This window comes from Patagioenas fasciata, chromosome 19 (assembly GCF_037038585.1).
Source record: "Patagioenas fasciata isolate bPatFas1 chromosome 19, bPatFas1.hap1, whole genome shotgun sequence".
NCBI classification, from domain to species: Eukaryota; Metazoa; Chordata; class Aves; order Columbiformes; family Columbidae; genus Patagioenas; species Patagioenas fasciata.
The window spans coordinates 4,151,068-4,174,764 of NC_092538.1; the positions used below are offsets into that span (position 1 = coordinate 4,151,068).

General features: G+C 52.3%; 1 protein-coding gene across 15 annotated transcripts in view; it reads left to right on the forward strand.

Moving 5' to 3' along the window:
• Positions 1-23,697, forward strand: part of GTF2IRD1 (GTF2I repeat domain containing 1) — a 63,301-nt gene that overhangs the window by 26,294 nt on the left and 13,310 nt on the right. For 7 of the 15 annotated variants that reach the window (XM_065853402.2, XM_071816871.1, XM_071816858.1 and 4 more), the window contains 18 exons: positions 881-1,027; positions 4,719-4,902; positions 5,970-6,262; positions 6,674-6,763; positions 7,615-7,698; positions 8,796-8,979; positions 10,113-10,138; positions 12,136-12,256; positions 14,834-14,871; positions 15,881-15,961; positions 17,668-17,757; positions 18,156-18,218; positions 18,655-18,720; positions 19,852-20,035; positions 21,201-21,259; positions 21,443-21,508; positions 22,303-22,386; positions 23,250-23,433. In XM_065853402.2, the coding sequence (XP_065709474.1) occupies positions 881-1,027; positions 4,719-4,902; positions 5,970-6,262; positions 6,674-6,763; positions 7,615-7,698; positions 8,796-8,979; positions 10,113-10,138; positions 12,136-12,256; positions 14,834-14,871; positions 15,881-15,961; positions 17,668-17,757; positions 18,156-18,218; positions 18,655-18,720; positions 19,852-20,035; positions 21,201-21,259; positions 21,443-21,508; positions 22,303-22,386; positions 23,250-23,433 (2,044 nt within the window). The remainder of the gene's footprint in view (positions 1-880; positions 1,028-4,718; positions 4,903-5,969; positions 6,263-6,673; positions 6,764-7,614; positions 7,699-8,795; positions 8,980-10,112; positions 10,139-12,135; positions 12,257-14,833; positions 14,872-15,880; positions 15,962-17,667; positions 17,758-18,155; positions 18,219-18,654; positions 18,721-19,851; positions 20,036-21,200; positions 21,260-21,442; positions 21,509-22,302; positions 22,387-23,249; positions 23,434-23,697) is intronic. The other 8 variants (XM_065853405.2, XM_071816859.1, XM_071816860.1 and 5 more) reach the window with 7 other exon arrangements.

The window sequence follows — 23,697 nt, forward strand, 5'->3', positions numbered from 1 at the left end:
GTTGCGCAGTGTCGGGTCCCGTCCCCTTCCCTGTGGCTGGTTGTGTGGGGACCCTGGGTGGCTCTTGCCCCCATCCCAGTGATGTCCCAGCCATGGGCTCTTTCCACAGGAGGGATCCCCGAGCTCCTCCTTGAGCAGCATCCAGGACCGATTGCCGGCAGGAGCCTGTCGAGGATGCTGAAGGAATTAGTCCTTCACCACCGAAAATCCCTTGCGAATCGCTTTGGATAGAACGGCAATAATGCACTTGTAGTGTTTAATTTTCTGTGCGTTTAGAGATGGAAGGAAGTCGTTGCCGAAGATATGCTTTATTTGAGGTTTAATGGGGGAAATTAGCAGGAAATAGCTGGTATTACCAAGCTACGTGACGCTGAAGGGTAAAAAAGCCTCCAAGAAAGGCGGATTTTCTTTTCCTGAGAGATTGGAGGCTAAGCAGATTGAAAGCAGAGAAAAGAAATGCGCTGCCCAATTAATCACAACAGTTTTAGTGCAGCTGAGCGGGTGAAACCGGGGAAGGGGGGGCACACACGGGATGACCAGAGCCTGCTCGTGGCGGCACTGCTGGCACCGCTGCCGGTACCTTCCCCTGCACACCGGGGCTACCGTGGGCACACCGAACCAGGGCTGGGATGAGCAGAGACGTGGGGCACCCACCTGCCTGCCCAGAGGACTTTGCTGATGCCATGGGGGTAGTGAGGGGCCGGGCACCCCCAGTACCCCATCTTGCGTGGGGCTTATAGGGCAGGGATGACTGGCTGAAGTTGGCGTAACCAAGCTGGTGGGTTTGACCACATCACAGCTGCTTGAAAACACTTGTGGCATTGCCCATGAACCTTCTTCTCACCACAGCATCTCCCGTTGTCTCCTCTCCCCACCGCAGGAATCCAGCAGAGGAAGGAGCAGGACGCGGAGGCGCAGAAGAAGGCAAAGGAGTGCGGGCGAAGCATGCTCAGGGTCTCCCCGGACCAGGGATCAGACGTGTACCTCCTCAGGAAGATGGTAGAGGAAGTGTTTGATGTGCTTTATAGTAAGAACCTTCACGCTTCCATTTGGGGATCTGGATTGCCACTGGGGCTCGCTGAGCTGCCCGGTGCCACCTACGGACGTGGCTTTTGTCCCCAGCGAGGGAGCAGGCGCCTGGCAGGGGTGGTGCGGCGGGACGTGCTCCTGCGTAGGGTTTGTGTTGTGCTGAGATGGGATCCAGCTGCTGCTTCTTCACTTCCCAGTGTCCCAAACTGGGAAAAAAATCTCCTTGTGCTGGGGCAGCATCCTCTGTGCCCCCAGCCAGGGGAAGCCTCTGCCATGCCCTGAGTGTGATTTTCAAGCACACCTTTGTCCCTGATGTCACGTCTACAACACCTCTTTCACAAGCGCTGTGTCAGGGCTCTGCAGAGACTCTCTCGCCCCTTCCCTGGCAAGTCTATTTAAAAGGAAAAAAGATGATTTTTCTAGCAGGCGGCCCCGCAGCTTCGACTCTGAGAGACAAGCTGGTGCCGTTCCAGCACATGCATCATCCCCGGCAATAAAGCTTCTGCAATTAAAATGTAGATGACCATATGGCTGTTGATATGTAACCCAGTGGGTTGCAGAGCTCCCTCTGAGCCCAATCTGCAGAGGCTCGAGCTGCAGCATCGCCTGTTTCTCACTCGGGAGCTCCCTGCTGGAGCCCTGTGGAGCGGCTGGAGGTGACGGTCGTGCTGCTGGCTTGTGCTGCGGCAGCACCTCCGGGGCTGTGTTGGCCTGGGTAGGAAAGCGAGGTTGGGTTGGGAAAACGGGCTGGTGTTTTCCCCTGCACTGCTGAGCGGGTTGCATTAGCCCAGCATGATGCTTTGGGGGAGTTCAGGCCCTGTGGCTGGACCAGCTGCAGAACTGGGTGTTTCGCTTTCCTGGGTGCAGCTCCACGTCACCATTTGAGATTTGGGGTGAGCTACCCAGCCCTGCCGCGGCTGTGTGGGTCTCCTTGAGCCTGAGGTGCAGGTGTTGCCCCTGTTTATGTGCTGGGTTTGGGAACAGGCTCTCCCACCACAGCGGGAGGGGGATAACGGGTTCCCCCACCAACCACCCTGGGTTTGTGCGTGGTGTTTGCTGTTGCTGGCTGTTGTTCCACTCTCACCTTGCCAGCACCTGCTTCACAGAAAGGGGAGATGGCAGCCCTTCCTCTGGGGATGGACAGTCACTGAGGTTTTCTGAAACCATGTAAAGGATTTGGAGGTGATATTCCCATTAGCAGGGGTAAGAAAATCCTCTCGCTGCCTCCAAAAGGCTTGGCCCTAGCGGTAAGGAAGAGGCAATGCAGAAGAGCCAAGGGAACAAGATGGGGAGGGTGTTTTGTCGCTGGTTGAATCCCGTTCTGAGCTGTGGATCTCATCCTGCTACTGCGAGAATGCCAGGCTCTATGGCCCTCTTGGGAATATGGGAATTATCCATGTATGACATACCATAAATATATAATTGCATAAGAACGCTTGACCAGGGTGCATCTGTGTGAGGATGTACAGACCAGGTGGCCCGTGCAGTGGGATTAGTTTGGTGATGCTCTTCACCTTCTTGTGTGTGTGGACACTCTGGCTGGGTCCCCAGCCCAGGGTGGTGACATCATGGCAGTGGCAGGAGGAGGCTGGGCATCCCTGGGCCGGTGGTTTGGGCCTGGCATTGGGTGTAGTTCCAGCTTTGAATGTAATTCTGGCTTTGACTTTAATTCTGCCTTTGTGGCAGATTCAGTAGGACCAGGTGTTTCCATCCGTGAGCCACTGGATGGGGAAACCCACTGGACAGATGCTCCCTCCCAGCCTCTCCTGGAGGAACGGGCAGAAATACCGCAGGAGACAGTGGATGTCCCAGGGTGATTCTGTTTCCAACACCAAGACAACTATCAGAAATTAGCAGTTATCTTTCTTCTGTTTGTTGGGGTTTTTTTTCTGTCCTTTCGGTCGCCTCCCATCAACAGGGACTGGAAACAAAAAAATCTTAGAAAATACTCAGTCAAAAAGATCGCGTATTCCCTCCAGAGCCGGGTAATCTCCACACCAACCGGATGACTGATTACCGCCAGCTTCTATTAAACAGGCATTAATGATGATTATTGTCTCTCTTTAGCTAAACCATGAGCCTCTGCACAGCAGCACAAGGCTTGGTGAAGGTCACTTTGGCAGTAACGTGTTCCCCATAAAAATATGTTCAGGGAGTTACTGAGCATTGGGTTGATAAGGAGCCGCCATGGGCATCGGGAGCTTCTCCTCATCATGAGGAGAGGTGATGGAGGGAGGTAAAAGCTGTGAGAACTGGTGCATCGGGGCCAGGAAACTGTCAGTACCCTCTGGGCTTGCAGAAAGTGGTGAGGCGGTGCAAAGGTTTGGTTTGAAACTTCTGTTATTGGCTTAATTAAAGCATTATCCATCCCGCCTATGAGGAACCTTGATGGTTCATGCAAGTCGCACATCGTTAGTTAACATAGTTATCACACCTTGCTTCGAAGAACATGTTGAAGAAATCACTTTTAATAAAGACTTGCTGACAGCACCACAAGATTTCCGGGGTTTCTGTAAGATCTTTTTTTTTTTAAGAAGAGAGAAAAAAGGAAAGATTTTAAAGAAAATCAACAGTATAAAATCCCCCAGCTATTTAAAGGTCCCATAATCTGCTCTGCCTGCCCCTCAGCCTGGAGACGAAGGTGCAGACACCTTGCCACGCAGCCAGATGTTCTGCATCTGGACGCCTCTTTGCCAGACAGGTCGCATTCCTGCACGGCTGTTTCTTCTGCTTCGTGCTTTCAGCACCAGGTTTATTGGTCGCAGTGACTTGGGTTGGTTTCCAAAGTAATTTTTCCACAGAGAGCAGCTCAAGGATTTGGGCCATTCCTTGAAACCATTCAGAGTGGGCTGATTTTCCGACAGTGTCTTGTCTGGAGACCATCCCAGGTTCAGGCTTTTTAACTGGTTTAGAAAAATCTGTGTAGCTGTGATTTTTGCTGGTTGTATTTTGTGGCCAGGGAAGGGAAAAGAGTTTGCTCCCAATCCCTGGGGTAGATTTTGGTCTCAGAGGTACAATGGAGCCAGCCCCATGTGGTGGGGACAGAGGGGGACTCTGTGCCCATCATCAAGGGGTGCGGGTGAGATTTCTGGGCTGGTGGAGGTGATCGTGCAGTCAAATGTGTCCATGTTCCTGCTGCCTGGAAATGGTGTGATGGAAGGAGTCTGTTGTTGGTTTGGTTTTTATTCTTATCTTCCAAAGTGTATCGAGGCTACCTGACAGCACCAGCAATCAAAGTACTTTACATTCTTCCAGGAGGTAAAATAAGAAAATCAGCTGAAAATAAGGTTCCCAAAATATCTCGGTAAACATGATAAAAATCAGCGTGAGCCCTTCAGCCTCCTCCGTCAGCCCTCGGCTCCCTCCCAGCTCGCCGGTGGCCACATCCCTCGCCGGCACGTGTTCGGGCATCCCGGGGGTGGGCTTGTGCCAAGTGACCCCAACCAAGCATTTTACTTTGCAACCCAAAAGATGAGGCATCTGCTTATTGGCTTTTGTGAGCTTTTTATTAATTAGCGCTTAGAAATAGCTTGCAAGTCCTTGCGTGCCAAGTGCCGAGGTAGAATGCAGTTATCTTCTCATAATGTCTCCATCGGGATGTCTTGCTTTGGCGTTTGCTCCTCCAGCGCGGCTCAGCCGCAGTGGGGGTGCGGGGCGTCCGTCGGTGTGTAACTCTGCCCCCTCCCCAGGTGAAGCCGTGGGGAAGAGCAGCGTGGTCCCTTTGCCGTACGAGAGGTTCCTGAAGGAGCCGGGCTCGCTGGCGGTGGCTGGCTTGCCTGAGGGGATCAGCTTTAAGAAACCCATGGAGTACGACGTGAAGTCCCTGATGGCCATCTTAGAACACAGCCACAGCATCCGCTTCAGGCTAAAAAGGTAATTTTGGGGTTCCCTGAAGGGACAGGAGGGCAGAGAGCCCTCGGGATGGTGGCTACTGTAACGCCAGTGAGTGACAAAGATTTTGCATGGGGGAAACAGGAGGGTTTCCCCCGCGTCCCAGCTTCTCCCCTAGACCCAGAAACCTGGATCCCACCATGCCAAACCCAGCCTTGCATGGAGGTTCATTGGTGTCAGGTAGCTTGAGACCATTTCGGACTCATTCCTATAATAATTGCATGTAAACGTGCACATTAACCACATCATGTCGCCACCAAAATTTCTACTGCGGCTAGCTAAGTGCTTTCTGGTCTCCAGAGAGATTTCCAGTGTAAATGGTGCGAGCTTCTTCCCAGGCTGAAATGGGATTTTAACGGCAGACAAGGAGGGAGGGGAGGCGGGAGACCACGGCGGGGCGACCTCCCCATCTCGGCCACATTTTGGCCAGGGGCTCTGCGGTTTTGGGTGCAATTCCTCTGTGTTTGCCTGGCTGGCGGCACCTCGGATCTGTTCAGAGAAATGCTGAGCGCTACCAGATACCTGCTCTGAAGGCTCAGCACTTCTGGAAAATCAGGCTGAGACAGCTAAAAGTAGGACACAGAGAACTGGAGCTGTCTGTGAGCTCGTGGCCGCCTGTCTCATGAGAAGCGTGTGGGCTTCCTCGGTCTGGAGCTCATCCCTGGGCTGACGGGTCCCTGCTGGATGTGCCGCGGTCCTGGGGCTGGGACAGGCAGGGCAGTCCGGTGGTTACGGTCACACAAATTGTTTTACACTTTAAAGACACTGAGCTCAGTGGCTTTACCCCAGCTAATGTGAACGCTTTGAACTACTATAATACCAACCAGTGCCACTTAAAGAAGACAAAAATGGTGCAGGCGCTCGAAGAAGCTGGTGGAGATGGGTGATGGCAGTAATTTCTGGAACAAGAGCCTGGCAGTGCAGCGTGTCCCCCAGTCCTGGGCACAGCTGTCCTTCTCCCTCCACATCCTTGCTCGTCCTGGCTTAGCAGAGCCACAGCCCCAAAGCAACCTGTTTTTTCCCTCGTTTTCTCCCTCCCTTCCCCTCAGGCCGGCGGACGAGCCCAGCCGAGAGCCGAACCCCAGTGCCGAGCTGACTTGTACCTCCCTCGCCCCCAAGGGTGGCCGGGACTCTGGTGCCAACGGCCCCATGGCCAAACCCTCCAGCCAGGACCCCCCCTCCGCCGTCACCAGCTTCTTATACGGCGTCTCACTGCCGACCCAGATGGCCGTCGACCTAAAGCAAGAGGTGCCCGGGCCGAAGGCGGCCGGCGAGGTGCTGCTGCCCCGGCCGGCGGGAGAGCTGAAGGTGCCTTCCTCACAGGAGTACAGCGACTGCTGTGGTAATAGCCTGGAGTTTGCTCTCAGACGAGGGCCTGGGCAAAGCCCGCCCCCCTGGCACTGACAGGGGACAGGCCAGGGTGTTCTGGCGGTCCTCGGATGAAAATTGGTGCAAAGTTTGGCCTGTATGGAGAGGAGCGGTTTCCCCGCCATTTTGTGTTGTCCCAGCCCTTCCCCTCCATTTCTGCCCTGGCACACCAAGTGCTGCACTCCGAGGCTGGAGGGGCAGCTGGGGGACAGTGGGGACTTGGTCTGGCCAGGACCATGCTGGGTTGTCACAGGTCAGGGGACACGGAGGAGAGCTGATGGGGTCAGTGTCACAGGCAGGGACAGCACCCAGGGGCTTGTTCGGGTGCCCAGAGCATCGATCAGGCTCTCATCAGCCCTTTCTCCTTGTCTCCCCTCTTGTCCAGGACAGAAATCGTCAGTCTCCGGAGGTCCCCTTATCCAGAATGTGCACTCGTCCAAGCGCATCCTCTTCTCCATCGTCCACGACAAGACAGGTCCGTGTCCTGTTCTGCTGTTGGAGGTGGCCAGCAGCCACCTCTTGGAGAGAGGTTTCCCCCAGCCCCATCTCTCTGTGCTCTGCTGGGGGATTTATACCCTTTACTTGCTGCAACATCTCGGTGTCACAGCTTCATCCCCGCTCGGCTCTGTCCCCGCCATCTCCACGATGCTCAGTCCTTAAGCAATGCCAGCCGGCTGGAAAATCCCGTCCCCGCTTCATGCCCGGGGAACCGAGGCACGGCTGTGGGTGAGGCCGTTCACCTGAGCTGCAAACAGCAAATACCTGCCAAAACTTGGCGTTATTTCAAAGTAACTGAAACCCACTAACCCCGGCGTGATTCTGCAGTGATGCCTGGGGGGATCAGCAATGGGGAGGAGACTCTGCCATTTCCCCACCTCCACCCCACCCAAGGGATATGCAACCTGAAATTCTGACGTGTTTACATCAAAACCCTCGCCTGCCCATGTTAAAAAATATGGGTGGGAAAGCTGGGAAAGAGAAGGAGGTGAAAAAGCTCCTCTGCAAAATGGCCATGCGTTTCAAAGGTTCATTTCAGGTTGAGTTTGCTCTGTCCTGGAGGGTCTTTCATTTCAGGGTTGAGAAGTTTTATGGGGTCATTTCTTAAGAACCTGCTTTGCACATGCACGGCTGCCGAGGAGGGTGCTTGGGCTGGGGAAGCCAGACCTTATCTGCCAGCCTGGCAAAATCCGCTCGGGAAGAGGGAAATCATTATTTTTGAAGCAGCAAAGTCTTGTTCCTGCTTCCCAGTGCTTCGCACCAGAAAAGTGCATCTGCTGTGTATGAACCATATGGAAGTTCCTTATTTCTTATATTTTGTTTTGATAGATAAGTGGGACAGTTTTATAAAAGAAACTGAAGATATCAACACCCTTAGGGAGTGCGTGCAAATTCTGTTTAACAGCAGATATGGTGAGTAGGAGTTAATATCCCATTATGCATCTGCAGCGCTTGTGGTTTGCATATCATTATATAGCAATCATTTTTGTTCCCTAACACAGCAGCAGAAGCCATATGCTAGAGCTCCCTTCTCTTCCTAACACATTTAGCCCAGCAGCTCCCAGTCTCTGAGTGTCTGCTGAAGGTTATGTCAATATTTCCATTTGGAGCCCCCGCCGCCGTCGAGGAATTTATAACTGGGCTATAAACCAGCCCCGGTTGGAAGCGTGGAACGCCAGGTCGGAGCACCCGGGCAGCGCCAGCGCTGGGGGCGAGGGGGATTTAAATTAATATGGCAGGAAAAAAGAAGGTTTTCATTATTGCAGCTGCTTTTTTTTCCGCTTGCACGGCTTACAGGTGTCATTGGTGCTCCCCTTGCCACAGGCAGTGCTTTTTGGTTAGTTCCTGGGTGTTTGGGCAGCTGCAAGCTCAGGAAATTGCTGAGGAATGGGCGGATGGGCTGGAAGTTGTCGCCTGAACCATCCTCATCAGGCTGTGGAATCCATGAGTTATAGGCGGGCTATAGATACGTGCTACATCACTCGTGAGTTATAGATGGGCTATAGATACGTGTTACATCACTCGTGAGTTATAAATGGATTATAGATATGTGTTACATCACTCATGAATTATGGATGGACTATAGATGAGCTCTGTAACTTATAGACTGTAATTCACTGTGCGACTCCTGAATTATATATGGGCTATAGGTGAGCTCTGTAACTTATAATCTATATATGTGCTCTGCTACTCACAAGTTAAATAGCGACCTGCTGTGGTCTCTGGGAAGTTGGGGACGGCACGTGGGCCAGCTCGCCCCTGCTTTGAGCAATGCCGGGCATATTTGGGGGTTTGGAGGACACCGTTAGCTGTGTTTGCGGCTGCCTTGTCTCCACGTTGTCCCGTCTCCCATGAGCGAGCTGCTCCCAGGGCTCATCCTGTGGGACAAGCAAAGGAGAAGAGGGCAGGAGGCACTCGCTGTCCTTGAGTTGAAGCCTTTACACCTTCATTTTATCATCTGTAAGAGGAAAAGCCTGTGTTTGAGTGCAAACCATGCATTCACCTTTCAGCTGAAGCCTTGGGGTTAGACCACATGGTCCCTGTCCCGTACCGGAAAATTGCCTGCGACCCCGAGGCGGTGGAGATCATCGGCATCCCGGACAAAATACCCTTCAAAAGACCTTGCACCTACGGCGTCCCCAAGCTCAAGCGGATACTGGAGGAGAGGCACAACATCCATTTTGTCATCAAAAGGTGGGTGGCAAGGGCGACTACACAGGCTCAGGGGGACTTGAGGATTTAAGCTCTGTTCCCTCCACGCTTAGAAGGTTTATTTTGACACCTAAAACTCATTTTACCCATTTTTATGGAGAAGAGCTATAATTCCTCCCCCCCCACAAACCACTGTTTTCCATCTCTCTCTCAATTTTTTGTGAGGATGTGGCAGGGTTGACCATACCACGGTCACCGCCAAGCCCTGCCACCCTGTTTTAAGTCCATGCAGACATTACCGGTGCCATCCTAAGCATTTTGGGTGGTATCGGGACCCCCTGATCACGGCATGACTATCTGTAATGGCATTCGGTATCTGGGAGGAGGAAGAACATCCATATTCACACTGCACGGGGATTCCCCTCCACCTCGTTTTGCAGCGTGGCTTAGGGGCGTCCCGTATGTAGGATGATGAGGATGTATCACCTGCGGGCAGGGCGTTGTGTCTTGGTGTTTGTATTTGCACTGGAGCAGGAGGAGCAGACGCTTTCCTGGTTATCTCTGCACCGTGCAACCCCTCTTCGCTTCCCCATCAGGAAAATCTGCTTTATAATGTATTTATTTATTCAGTCCTTGCCTCTGTAGCACTTGTGTTGTTCCCTTGCTAGAGGTGTGAAACTACAGCGCAGTACCTTTGCATAGAAGTTGTGTGTGGCTCTAAAATACAATATGTGGGAGAAAGGTGACATCCCCAAGGGTATTTGTGCCACAGCAGGAGGGTGTAAATACTGCAGCTCTGTGCTGGTGGCATCTACTTGATGATCTGTGTCATGAAATAAAGGTCCAGCAACAGCTACTTTGCTCCCATCATCTCTTTTGGTAAAGCCAGCCTGTAGCAGCCTCATTTAATAAGTTAATTAAATGAAGAGAAAGGCTTATAAGCAGATTTAAAGGTGCTTTAGTTAAAGAGCATATGTTGTAAGATTGCTTGGTTGCACAACAGGCTAAAAGGCTTTTTTTTTCTTTTTGGCTGAAAAATTATTTCCCTTTTTTTTAGGGAATGAATAAAATTACTGTTTTGGCTTGGTTTAATGCTGTTCATTAATAAAACCTAAAATTCAGTCATTAGACGCACCAATTTCTAATCCCTTTTCATTTTTGTCGTTTCCTCCTAGGATGTTTGACGAGAGAATTTTTACAGGTACGTTTGATTTATTGCCCACAAAATTGAAAGATTATCCAGAGAAGCAGAGTTGAAATAATGTCGCCTGTAAGCAGCAAAAGTGCAGGACACGTGCAATTATGCTCAGTGAGGAGAAGCCTGGGCTGTGCCCTGCACGCAGCTGTGCCGAGACCGCCGTTGCCTGCGATCGGTGCAAGCACCGTGCGCCCTTTATCATGTTCTGAAGGTTTAAGTGAGAAATCCCCAGTGTGTGAGGCTGGGCTGGCTCCCTGCACCAGGCTGAGCTGCAGCTCCAGGCAGCACATGGCATATTTCTGTGCTTTCAGGAGGAAGAAAAATCACTGCTGGGTTCATCACTGGTGAATGATTCCCTTTTTCTTTTTGGCTGGGAAGCCTAGCGTCATCCAGCTGCTGTTTTTTAAAGAAAAAACTTTATTTTTTTCTCAAGAAAATGATTTTTTAAGCTCTAACCCACCCCCAAGGGATGGAGCACTGAACTGTGCCTTGGGAGACTTGGATTTTCCTTGTGAATCTGCCGTGGTTGTGCGGTATGTGCGGGGAGGCATCGCACACATCAGTGCAGCAGCTCAAGAGCTGCACCGTGCTACGAACTCGGGTTCCATGGCAGGGTGGTGCAGGTGGAAATTAGGGGATGAGGAGGCAAAGCCAGCAGCAGTGGGGCTGGTGGCAGCTCCCCCTCCCCTGCCTGGTCCCTGCAGGGCTGCCAGAAGCAAAACACATTAAACTGGGTTTTTTGTGATTCGCATCAGCACATCTGACTGTGCAAAAGCATCTGCTGAGTCAGGACGTGCCATTTTTGCAAAGACACTGTTTTCTGAGTGGAGCTGTATTTTAAGTTGGAGACTGCAAAATATCCCAAAGCTTCCCCGTACAGTTTTGCTCACCCTTTAATTAAAATACCCACCACTGCTGGGAAACCTATTTTTTGCTTCTCCCCTGGGTAGCAGCTTCAGGCAGGCTCCGCTGCTGCAAGAACAAGATTTGGTCCATAGAAAGCACAAATTAAAAGGAGTCTTTCGGACTGTTGGTAGACAAATAGTGACTTTTAAGAGTCCGTATTGCTGCTGGTCCCATTGCCAGAGCCCTGCCCTTCCTTGCAGGCTGGAGCAGAAAGGAAAAAGGCTTTGTGTTCCCATAGACAAGATGTATTTTGGAAGGGTGGGGATGTCGCGATGGCACTTTGAGACCAGCAAAGGGCCTTTGGCAGCAGCTGTTTAGCAAGACACTGACACGGTTTCTGCAGCCTCGCGGCGTAATTTCATTCCCTCCTTCCTCCAGCACTAATTCTTCAGCTTTTCGCTCACCTTCCCTGCCCAGTTTTCATTTCCTCCCCTGCCTTCAGATCATGCTTTTCATCTCCAAGGCCACTGCTGAGTCTTCGTTCCAGCTCCTTTCAGGTTGTTGAGGAACAGGGAAGGGTGAGGGGAGGTTTTTCATGGTGACAAGATGCTTTTGTCCCCCTCCGCGTGGCTGCAGCAGAGATTTCTCCTGCTGCACGTGGAGCTTGGAGCTGCAGGATGGGGCTGCCTGTGTCCCCGCTGCTCTGGGCTTTGCTGAGCTCCTGTCCTTTGCAACACGTCCCCTCCGTTGAGACAGGGCTGTCCCCGCTCTGGGGTCGCTCCTGCGGCACTGGGCCACGGCCACGGCCATACCTGGATTTCCCAACACAGTCCCCACCTCTTGACACCCTGTCCTGGCATCCAGCCCTCTCCAGAGAGGCTCCGTCCCTGGCAGGGCTTCCCAGAGCACACTTCATTGCGCAGCGCTTTAAGCAAGCACCTTGCTATTATTTTAACATGTAAACCCAATTAAATCTGCACCCTTGCCTTTGCAAGCAAGTGACTCTTGAAATCCTGTCCCCCCCACCCTGATCTCAGCTCTGGGACTAGTTGGGGGGCAAAAATGGAGGTGGAAAAGCTGCATTATTGTCACTTCTGGTTGCTAATTCTGCTTTTTCTTTTCCTTCCGAACCTATGCTGTGCACCTGGCACCAGGAAGCAAATTTACCAAAGATCCAACCAAGCTGGAGCCCTCCAGCCCCCCCGGGGAGATCTCCCCCGAGCCGCACCGCGGGGCCGGGCTGGACCTGGCGGGGACCTCCCAGGCCAACAACAGGTACGTGACACTCCTGTCCCCCGGCCACCGCAAAGTGATGTCCCTCGGAGAGTTACTTTGGGGGTGTTAATGTGCACAGCAGGTTATTGCACCGGCTGGGGAGGGTGCAGTGGGTGCAACTCAGCGGCAGCGCTGGGGAGATGTTGTAGGTAACGTGGTTGTAAGGGCGTCGTTCTTCTGCCTCCCTAAAAACCCGCTGCGATGGTACAGACAGCCGGCACGGGAGACTGAGCACCCCCATCCTTTTGCAAGCCAAAACTGCAAAGTTTGGAATCATTGATTTTGTACAAAACTGATGAAATCGAGGCTGTGCCCAGGCAGGCTGGGATTATCTGCAGGAGCAGTGTTAAAGCATGGCCTAAGGATTCGCCCTCAGCCAGCACTGTAACACGACATCCTGCTAATTAAGGATTACTTGTTTATAAAGCTTAGAGGGAGACTAATAGTGGATTAACAGATGTTTTAATAAAGGTGGGGTTATAGAGTTCAGTGGGACAGGAGGCTTTTTATGAGAGTACCTGTTTCAGGTACAACCATGTCACAAGCTACATGGGTTTGCAATTTGCTGGCAGCACCTACAGAGCATATAATGTTGCTTTCCAACCCGTGCTGGGAGATCCAGAAAGGATTTTTCTCTGTGTAGCTCCAGTTTCCTGCATTTTTTGCTTCAGCTGCTCTGAAGCAAGGTAATTTTTAGCCACAGCGTTTGCCTTTAAAATCACTTTAAATAAAGGAAGTGGGGCAGCAGTTCATAGCATGTAACTGATGCTTGCAGGCAGGTCTGTAACTTGTTCCCATCTCCTCTGTGGCATGTGTTGTGTTCCCCTCCCTCCTTGGTTCTTCACGGACATGAACCCACCACAGGTTGAAGCCTCCTGGTTCTCCCAGTGCTGTTTCAGGTTTGTCCCCAGGGATGTGGCTGCTGGGTGTCCCCAAAGCCGTGCTCGCCCCAGGACCGTGAACCTGCCCCATCAGCAGCATTAGAACAGGCACCTTCAGAGGGCAGAGACCTCTCAAGCTGCCCAGGTTGAGGGGCTGGCATTTGGCACCCAGCCCTTGGGGTATCTCCAGCTTCAAAGGAGGGTTTGGGGCGGTTTGGTGGTGCGCAGCTCGCTCTGCCTCCCGCAGGGGCAAAATTAAATATCCCGGAACCTCCCGATGCACTGATACCACCTATCTGCAGGGAAAAGCAGGTGGGTATTCAAATCCCACTTTTGTTTTTCCTGCAAATGAGAAACATCTGTTCCATGGCTGGAGCAGAGCATTTCCATAGCGGCTGGTCCACCCAGGTGAGGGTCCAGTTCTAGGGCAAGGGCAGAGCCAGACAGAAACATAGAATCATAGAATGGGTTGGGTTGCAGGGACCTTCCCAGCTCCCCCAGTTCCCCCCCTGCCATGACAGGGACATCTTCACCAGCTCAGGTTGCTCAGAGCCCCGTCCAGCCTGGCCTGGGATGTCTCCAGGGATGGTTCATCCACCACCTCTCTGGCCAACCTGGGCCAGGCTCTCACCGCCCTCAGGGCCAACAATTCCTTCCTCATGTCCAGCCTGAATCTCCCTCCTTTGGTTTAAAACCATCACCCCTCGTCCTGTTGTAAGAGGCCCTGCTGAAAAGTCTGTCCCCATCTTTCTACTCCAGGGAGAAGTACCAGATGCTGTGAGGGGTAACACACCCCCTGGAGGAGCCCTCTTCCCAAATTTCCCTAGTGAAAGGTTCATTTTGACCCAAAATGAGAGTTAAAACCCTTCCCACGGCTCCTAGCTAATACATACAGTACTTTCTAGACCAGAGATCCTTTTTACCCATACCACATTTAGGAAGAACATTTCAAGAGCACTCCTGGCTTCCTTCACATTGCCTGTAGTTTGTTCTGCTGATGCTGCTGAGTGGATTTAGGCAAGATAAGTGCTTTTGAGCATCCCCCTTGAGGCAACAAGGATGTGGCGCTGGCTCTGAAGGGTTTTCCTTCCCCCTGAAGGACCAGCATCGTGGAGGGATGTGTTTTGCAGCGCCTCCCTGGGTCCCTTACTGCCAAAGAGCCGTGGTTGTTCTTGGTTAAGAAAGAGAGAGACAGAAAGCAGTCGCGTCCTGAGAAATGCAAAGTAATCTCATTTGGATGCTGAACACCTTGGGTAAATTCCTGAGCATGCAAAGTTAACTGCAGGCGCAAGTTTGGGATAGCGCCCAGTTTTCAGGGGAGAAAAGCTTTGGGCAGAATAAATATTTATCAAATCAATTGACTTTTTTCCTCTCTCCCTGTTTGCTTTAGCTCCATGAGTAACCACATTGTAATGATGCTTTATGCACTGCTCGCTGCCGCAGAGGGATGGAGTCAACCAGGTTTTGAGCTTAAAACCCCTCTTGCTTTCAGGAGCTCCCTGCTGCAGTCACATCCATTGGTCTCTGGCGGCAGAGATGGCACCGGGGGAGAGGCTGGGAACAGGGCTTGAGTTGCAGAAGAACCCGCAGACCGTGGGTTTCTCTTGCAGCCATGGATGCTGTGGCACTGTTGAGTTTTTCAATGTTCCCTTTGGTTGCTCCATGACCACCTCTCGTGTCTGCCTTTCCCTTCCAGGTCCGAGAAGTGCAGTGTTTCTGAAAGCTGTGAACCAGGTGAGGAATAATTAATTTTCTCTTGCAAAATTGTGATGTTTGCGGGGCGGAGGGGACACTAAAGAAAATTGCCTGTATAGTAACCAGTTACCCGTTTGCCCCATGGGACAGTTCTCTCAAGATTTTATCCCCATTCAATAAATACAGAGATGAAGGGTCTTACCCTGTGACCCTTCAGGTGAGACCCCAAAGTGATAAACTGAAATAACAAGACTTAAGCACATGCTTAAATGCAATGCTAAGGGAAGTCTTCAGTCTCAGAGCTCCCCTCTCCCTAAAAGCTGCCACAACTGGATCACTCAGAAATCAGTGGTGCTGGTGCTCTGCAAATGAGAAGGAAACACTTTTCCCCAGTTGTAGGGGCTTAAATCACCACCGAGTAGGTGAAGCCATGCAGAGCCTCACTGTCCTGCCTGCCCCAGCTGTGACCCAGCCCCTTGCAGTGAATCAGTCCTACCCTAAATGAGGTTATTTATCTGGAGATAAGAGGCAGCTGGGCTGAGGAGCATCCCCCGGGGCAGCCTCTCCATGGGCTGGTGTGGGTTCCCCACCTGCTGGGGTTCAGCTGGTCCTGCCCCGGTGTGATGTGGCTGTGATCAGCCCTCCCAGAGCACGGCTTTGCAGAGGGGCTTGTCCAAAATGTGAGATTGGGAGCATTAAAAATGCCAGAAGTGCCTGTTAGAGATGGCTCCTCCTGGATCCCCAACAACACTTATGGATGACTCAGTTTAAGTGAAGAAAGACAGGAAACAAGGACATAACCAGAGCAAGCAACTGGTTTGAGGCCACCAACCGCTCCTGCCAGCCAAGCTGTTTTCAGAGGCTGTGCCCATGGGAGCCCTTCGGGTACCTGGGTGCCATGGCCTTGATGCCACTTGACCAAAGTCTGGTTGCTGTGGGATGCTCAGCCGGCACTGAAGTCACGGCTCTGGTTTCCCTGCCTGCATTGGGCAGATGTGGCACGGCCCGTTCCTCTTGGCAATTGCCTTTTGTTGCCTCTCCCTGGTAGGTACCTCAGGAGATCTGGGTGGGATCAGGCAGATCAAAATCGAGCCGGACGAGCTGGACATCATCCAGATCACTGTGCCAGGTAGGCACCGGGGTACCGGCTGGTGCGGTGGCCTCTGTGCAGGCTGGGCTGCTGCCTGACATCTCAGCATGTTGCTTTGAGAGGAGGATGTTTCACAGCACAGAAGGTCCCCTGTGCCCATGCACTGGTGTTTCTTCTCTGAAGGTCATTTTAAGGGGCATATCAGGAATCAGTGGGTTTCCTGGGGGCAATATAAGGTAGTTTAGGGCTTGCTCTTGTTTCTGTCTCTCCTGCATTGCTTTTTGATGCTGCCTTTCCCCTGGAGAAAGTGAGCCTGGTTTGCTGTTTCCCCTCACACTTGAGCTTGGAGGATCTCAGGTATCGAGTGCAGGATGGTTTTGGTGAGGTCCTTAGTTCAGAAAAACAGCCTGGTTAGTTATGGGTTTGTAAGAACAGGTTTAATATTACGCATGTGCTGAAAATGTGTTGGAATCGGTTGTACCAATGCATTTCTCCACGTTTCTGCCCAGAGAGGTCGGTGGCGATGGAGGTGAGCGGTTGGGTGCTTGAGGGGCAGCTGGGAGAGTTGTTTTCCATTCACCTGACCTGGACAGTGCAGCAAATGGTAGGATGATCCCCAGCATTTAATGAGTGGATAGTTAGCACTTTGCATTTTCAATGTGCCTTACAAACATCAATTAATAATCTCAGGAGAATGAGGGCAGCAATAGGACTCCCAACATACCCAAGGGCGAGCGATGCTGGGGACAGCAGTGACACCCAGCCCCACCACACCAGTGTGATCTCTGTCACACCCAAATTATAACAGCCCCTTAATACAGTCATATCTGGGGAGTCACTCCAGGATTATCGTAGAATGGACTTAATGTACAGTTAACATAAGGGAAGAAGAAGAACAAGGTATAGTGGTAGATCAAACATTTAATTTTCAACTTGGCAGCTAATGGAGGAGCAGAAAGCTAATACGTGGCGAGCTGGCCGCGTGTGTGAGGAGGAGGTGTTACCACTTTCCTGGTGCCAGGTAGATCGCACTTCAAGTCCAGAGTCCACCTTTTCTTACCATATTTGAAGATTGAGTTCAATCAGAGGGAGTACAGCTGAGGGCAGGGAGGAGGATTAATAGGCAAGAGGTGTTCATCGACAGGGAGAAACTGATGAAATTTGGATTATTTATCCTGTGAGGTGGTTGATTAAGCAGTGACCTGACTGAAGTATTTAAAGTAGCTGAAGGTTTATTTAAAGCTAAATTTGGGTAGTTCTTTGAGGGCACTGGAGAGCCCAGCATTAGGGGAGACAGGTTTAATCATGCATGCAGGTTACATAAGGGAAACCTAACAGGTGCGATTTTGGGGAGGAAAGCAGCATTGCTGGAATGGTTTTCCCTTGGTGGAGTAGCTAAGTCAAGTGGCATTAACTTTTTAAGCCAAAATTGAGTGTCTAGATGGAATTAAGCCAAGTAAATAGTTTTGAACTCTTTTTATTCTTTACCTTCCATGGAGGTTGGGAAGAAGCTTTTGATCTTTTCCCTGGGGCTGAGAGGTCAGGTGTGTTTTGGAAATGAGCTCCGGGTGGTCCTGGGGAGGAAGAAGGCAGATGTGCCCCAGAGCAGCTCCTGCTATGGGGCTGTGTTGTGCGGGATCCCTTTGCTCAGCCCCTGCTGATGGGCCAGGGCCTTCCGAACCCTGTTTTGGGGATGGTCTCCCCCATCATTGAAACAAAAGCTTCCCATGGGGTTTTGTCCACAGACCGATCGCCCGGTTCGGATGAGATGCACGACCCGGCACCCACGCACGTGTCCTCGGAGGAGTCGAACTACATCCTAGAAACAGTAACAGGTACCAGGAATGAAGTATCCAGGAGACTCTGTGGGGGCGTGGGAGTTCGTGCGTGTGTCAGAAATGAGTAAATACCATTTATGAGCCATGGGGATGGAGTCGGGACCTGCTTCCAGAGTCGTGGCCTCAGTCAGGCCAGCTGGGAACTCTGACAAACAAACTGATGGCTTTTTCAGCACGGCTGCTCCTTCACAGACCTCTTGGATGTAGGTGATGGGTTTGTTTTGCCTGTGCAGCTCCTGGCGTGATGCTGCCAGCCCGAGCCTGCACTGGGACGTGTGCTCAGAGCTTAGTGAGGGGAGGAGGAGCTGGATGACTGCAAGGAACCTGGGGACATCCTGCCCATGTCTGGTCTGGTTTCACTGGTGCTGGCCACTGCTAACCCTCCTCTTCCTCAGCAGGGACAGAGAAGGGGCCCAGCGAGGAGTCACGGCATGAAGAAAAGCAGAGGGAGGGATCAGGTGAGTGTACAATGAGCTTTGCCCATCATTGCAAGTTTTTGGACACAGATGTATTTCGTGTTGGGTTTCGTGGGCTTCCTATATGATCAGCAAAGCATTCAGCCTCCGAAAAGCCCAGCACAGAAGGCGTCATCGTGTTCCTGGGCTCTGTCCTCCCTACTCTTGCCCAGATTTACTTTGTCCCCATTTTTTCCCTCCGTGCTGCTAGCAGAGCTCTGTGGCTGCTGCATGGCTGCCCTTCCTTGCTCAGGGATGAGCTTGGAAGCAGCTGCTCATGGTTTGGCATCAGTTTGAGAGGTGTGAAGAGTGTGTGGCTGGCCCTGCCGGGGCTCACGGGCTGCTCGCCTGTGCTGTGTGTTGCTGGCCCCGGAGGCAGCTGGTTTCTCAGAGCATTTCTCTCTTTTTCTTTTCTTTTCTTTTTTTTTTTTTTTTGCAGATGGCATAGGGGATGTTTTAAGTCATTTGAGAAAACAAGTTGAAATTTTGTTCAACACAAGATACGGTAAGATAGTCGTAAAATTAACACATGTTCATCATGCCAAGTGCTGGCCTCTGCCATGGGGAGCTCCTAATTGCTCGGAAATGTCACCTACCATTTCCAAATCAGCAGCTGAGTAAAGGTGCAATCTAATTTGTTCATTTGCTGTCTGCTGGGCTTACAGATGCATTTGAAATCTCCCTGGGCCTTGTTACTGCAGCTCTTCCCCTTCGTTTCCTCGATGCTTTTTCATCTGGCTGCAGCCCAGGAATTGCTGCCATGACCTTCAGCCGCGGAGGCAAGGACCAAAGTGGTTTCCCCCATCATTTGTTTGAAATATCAGAGAGGGTTTTCCACCTGAGGTGGTCATGGCGTGGCTCAAGAAGGCTGGTGGGACCCTGTGTTGAGGGCTGGCACTCGGCATCCTCTGCTCGCCCCTTTTTAGAAAACTTATTTAACCTGGAAAAAATACTGGTGAGGTCACATGCATTTTGAGAGCTGGCAGATGTTTGCCAATGGAAGGAGCAGGAGACACGGGGAGGGAGAGCAGGGGAAGGAGAAGGGCTGGGATGCTCTGGGCAGGGTGAGGCGCTGGGGATGCAGCTGGAACGGCCAGCAGAGCGATGGCTCTGGGTGCACCCCGCACTTTCATAAAGGACTGAGGGTCCTCGCCCATGTTCATGGGATTTTGTCCTGGTTTTTCACCTGGCCAAACAGCTCTGCTTGGTGCTGGCTGTTTGGTCGCTTATTGGCAATATCTAGCAGAGCAAAGGGAGCCCTCACTGCGGGTTGCACAGGCTGCAGGGTCCCCAGGCATGTTCCTCGTTCCCTCATCTGGCAGAGGAACATCCATGGAGGGCTGGGCATGGGGTCCCATGGCTTTGTGGAGAGATGCTTGCACCCTTTATAGGAAGCCCCTTCGACGTGTGCTGCTGCAAGGCAGCTTGTGTTAACACAGCGAATGCAAAAGCCAGCTCCAGGCAGCAGCCTGGCTCTGTCCCTTGGCTGGTGGCTGCCATCAGGACATCCCACCAGGCACAGAGTGACAACAAACTCTCCAGAAACCTCTCCAAACCCCCACTGATGTATTGTGTCACTGCTGCTTTGACCTGACATGGAGATCCAGCAAGCTAACGAGGTTCGGTCCCCATGCAGCGAAAGCCATAGGAATATCAGAGCCCGTCAGAGTTCCCTACTCCAAGTTCCTGATGTATCCCGAGGACCTGTTTGTCGTGGGCTTGCCAGAGGGCATCCTGCTGCGCCGCCCCAACTGCTTTGGGATTGCCAAGCTGAAGAAGATCCTGCAAGCGAGCAACAACATCCAGTTTGTCATTAAAAGGTAAAGCAGGTGGAGCGGCTGTACCTTGGGGAGAATGTCCCTGCTCAGAGGTCCTGCTGCTGTGCAGTGTCCTGGGGAATATCCATCTCTTGGTCACCTTCAATACATTTGCTTGATTAGAAGCAACCAAGGGTTGTTGCCTTGTTGGAACCATCCACAAGAGGCAGCAGTGTTGTCATCTCTCCCTCGATGTCTTTTGGGGTTTTACGCCACTTTTACAAAGACATGGCCCAGGAGCAGGGAGCACCCAAGGGTGGGTGAGAGGGAGCCAGAGCCCTTAACCTTCAGGGTGCTCAGGCGTGGGGCAAAGAATGTGACTGGGAGGCCTGGGGGGTCTTCTTAGGGAAATCAGCTCTGGCCAAGGTCCAGATGTGCACATCTGTGCCTCAGCAGGATGCTGTGGGCACCAGGGAAGGTGCTGTTGTTGCACTGGGGAGCAGGGAGTGTCACAGGGGCTGGGGGGCCTGTGAGAGGCCAGGACTGCTGTGACACAACACCATTGCCCTGAAAGAGGGAACAGATCCAACAGAGATAGGTTTTTAAAGTGTCTTTAGGTGTTTTGGGGGGTTTCTCACCCAAGTGCTGGCTCAGCCTCCCTTGCAGAGGAGAGAACTGATGCAACCAATGTGGCAGGCAGCTGAAATGGAAAATAAACGTTGGGAGTGCAGACATTTTGTGGCATCACACCAGCAGCTCCCAGGCCAACCCAACTGTGTTTTGGGGGTTCTCCTGTTCCCCTCCCAGACCCTTTTCTCTGTAGCACAACTCGTAACAAGCCCTGCTATCGCCTCACCGTGTGGTTTTAGCATTAGACAATTTTGGGAGCCAACTGTGTATTTAAAGGAGCTGCGCACAGCTTCTCCCATCCCCAAGAAACATGCAGGACCGCGTGTCCTAAACGCCTCTAACAGCTGATTTAAGCTGCTCAGCCATCACCAGCTTATTCTCATCCCAGGGAGCATCACATCAGCTCACTAGAGTCTGTTGGCATGAAAATGACTTCCAAAGTTCCCCCGCTGCATTGCGGGAGCTTCACAATTGCGTTGGCCAGACATGGTTGGTGGGTTGTGGCTGTCAAGGTGCTGGCCCAGGGGACACCGGAGCAGTGGGGTGTCACTGGCCAGGGAGCTCACAGGTGTCCCCTCTGCTTCTCACTGTTTTCCAGACCAGAGCTGCTGGCGGAGGGTGTAAAGGAGCCGGCGTCGGACAGCCCGGCAGCCAAAGGTAGGCTGCGAGACGCCCGGCAGCCGGGCCGTTAAGGACTAGGTAGGAGAGGAGTGAGAGCGTTTTCCTCCAGCACGTCTCTTGCCTTCCCTCCCCACCTCGTTTTTTGGCTGGAAACCCCTTTCTGTGCGTCCCCCTCGGCAGCACCACAAATCCTAACTCCTCTTATGTCCCTTGTCCCAGCTGCCGGTGAGAGGGACTCGAGCGAGGCGCTGCTGGAGGACACTGTGAAGAGACAGGGCTTCCAAGGTGAGGGCCCGGTGGCATCTCGGGGGGGGTTGAGATGGGGTCCTTGGCCTGTTGTGGGGCTGGTAGAGCAAATAGATGTGGGCAGGGAGCAGTCACAGGGTGTCAGGGCTTGGTAGGAGAGGAGGAGGTGGGTGAGATGACAGGAAAGACAGACATCCAGAAAACAAGATGCGCAGCCGGGGCCGGTAGTCCCGTAGGTCTAAGGAAGAGGCTTGATGCGCTTTGGATGGTGCCCTAATTAACCAGCTTTGCTTATCTTGCCATCTGACCTTGTGAGATGTGTAATTAAGTTTGCCTTTTCTGGAGTTTTTTCCGGCCGGGTGAGGTTTGTATAAGCACTGCTCCCATCCGGCGTGTACCAGCACCCGACACGGTGGCTCCGCTGGGGGGAAGGAGCAATGGTGAGAAGCCCGTGGGCTGAGGGGCAAGTGCCGCCCTGCTCGAGCATCCTTTTCCTTGGGCCATGGGAGCTCGTGAGGGTTTGCAGAGAGGGACGGAGGCTTTTCAAAGGCTTTGGCTTTTCAGAGAGGCTTTGGAGTACATTTTATTTTAACGTCAGTAATTATCTCAACTGAATCTTCGATTTCATGCAGCTTTTATTCTTAGCAAACAGGCAGCGAAAAAAAACATATTTCTGTTTAGATTATTTTTAAGGACTTTGAATGGCCCACTCCAGAGATTAGCTAATTGCAAGATAAGGACTTTCCTATAATTAGAAAATGGCATTACTTAAAAGTCACAGAGTGCCTTTTAATTTACCAGCAGAAGTCCATAATTGTTTCTTTATTTTACAGAAAATTATGATGCCAGGCTTTCTAGAATAGACATCGCTAACACGCTGCGTGAACAAGTCCAGGACCTGTTCAATAAGAAATACGGTGAGAAACCAGGGTGGGAGTCAGTTTTATTCCCTCCTTATCCCCTCCTCATTTTTTGCTCCCTATCTCTTCCCTCTCCTCCCAATTCCTCCTTGCCAGGTGCTTTCTTGCCTCCCCCCTGAATGGGCAACACCTCACAGGGACAGGGAATGGGGGGTTTGGGAACTGCTGCTCTTTGCTGCAGGCGTTTGCAGCATAGGTGGCTCCTTGGCCACCTTTTGTTTTGTCTTTTAACCCCCCTCCATGAAGAAGAATGATGGTAAATTAATTAGCAGAGAATTGCAGAGCTGTGGGAGCACAGACCGTGGCGGGAGGTTGGGGGACAAGTAGATGCTGTCCCCAGGGCACCTACCTGGTCTCTGTGGGGTGCTCCCGCAGCCTGCCTGCCCCAGCGTCTGTTCTCTATCGAGCAAGGCAGGGAAATGCTGTTATCCCCATTTTCTAGGCAGGGGTAACACTTGTGAGGGTTCCCAGGTACACACAATAGCAATTATTATACTTGCAAGGAAATGTGTAGCCTCAGCCCTGCAGCCTGACCTCAGAGAGGGAATGTGCCTATGGAGTTATCTCCAAATAATGTCCTGAAGCGAAGAGCAGCAGCTTTCCATCCCTGCCACTGGGCATCATCCTACAGGACGGTGTCTCTCCTTGGCCCCGCCAGCTCTGCTGCGTGCTTGTGGCTGCCTCGGCACCGCTCCATCGTGGAGGCGGCCCAAAAATGCTGGTCCTTGATCTAAAGCTTGACATAGTGCCTTGAGCAGCCTCCTCACGCCTCACCGTGCTTTGTCGGGGCTGGGGATGGAGCCAAAGCCGTGGTAGAAATGGCATCCTTGGCATCCTGCACACTTACTGCTCTCTCCCAGGTGAGGCCTTGGGGATTAAATACCCCGTGCAAGTGCCATACAAGCGGATCAAGAGCAATCCAGGGTCGGTGATTATCGAGGGACTGCCCCCCGGGATCCCCTTCAGGAAGCCATGCACCTTCGGCTCGCAGAACCTGGAGAGGATATTGGCCGTGGCTGATAAAATCAAGTTCACCGTGACAAGGTGCGTGGTGAGAGGCGTCGGTCACCTCGCCGGGCAGGAGGGGAGAGGAGGGAGTGACATAGATGCACCCCCAGCTCTGCCAGCCCCATGGAGGCAGGGCTGTGCACACTGTAAATGCCTCCAGCCCTCAAGACAGCAATTAAGTTGGCAGCTAATGGTTCACATGAAGGAAGGGACCATAAAATAGACTCCTGCTCTTTCCTCCTGTCCACTGCCTGGGGAGGTGGTGGAGAAGGTGTCAGTGGGAGAAAATGCAGTGTTCGG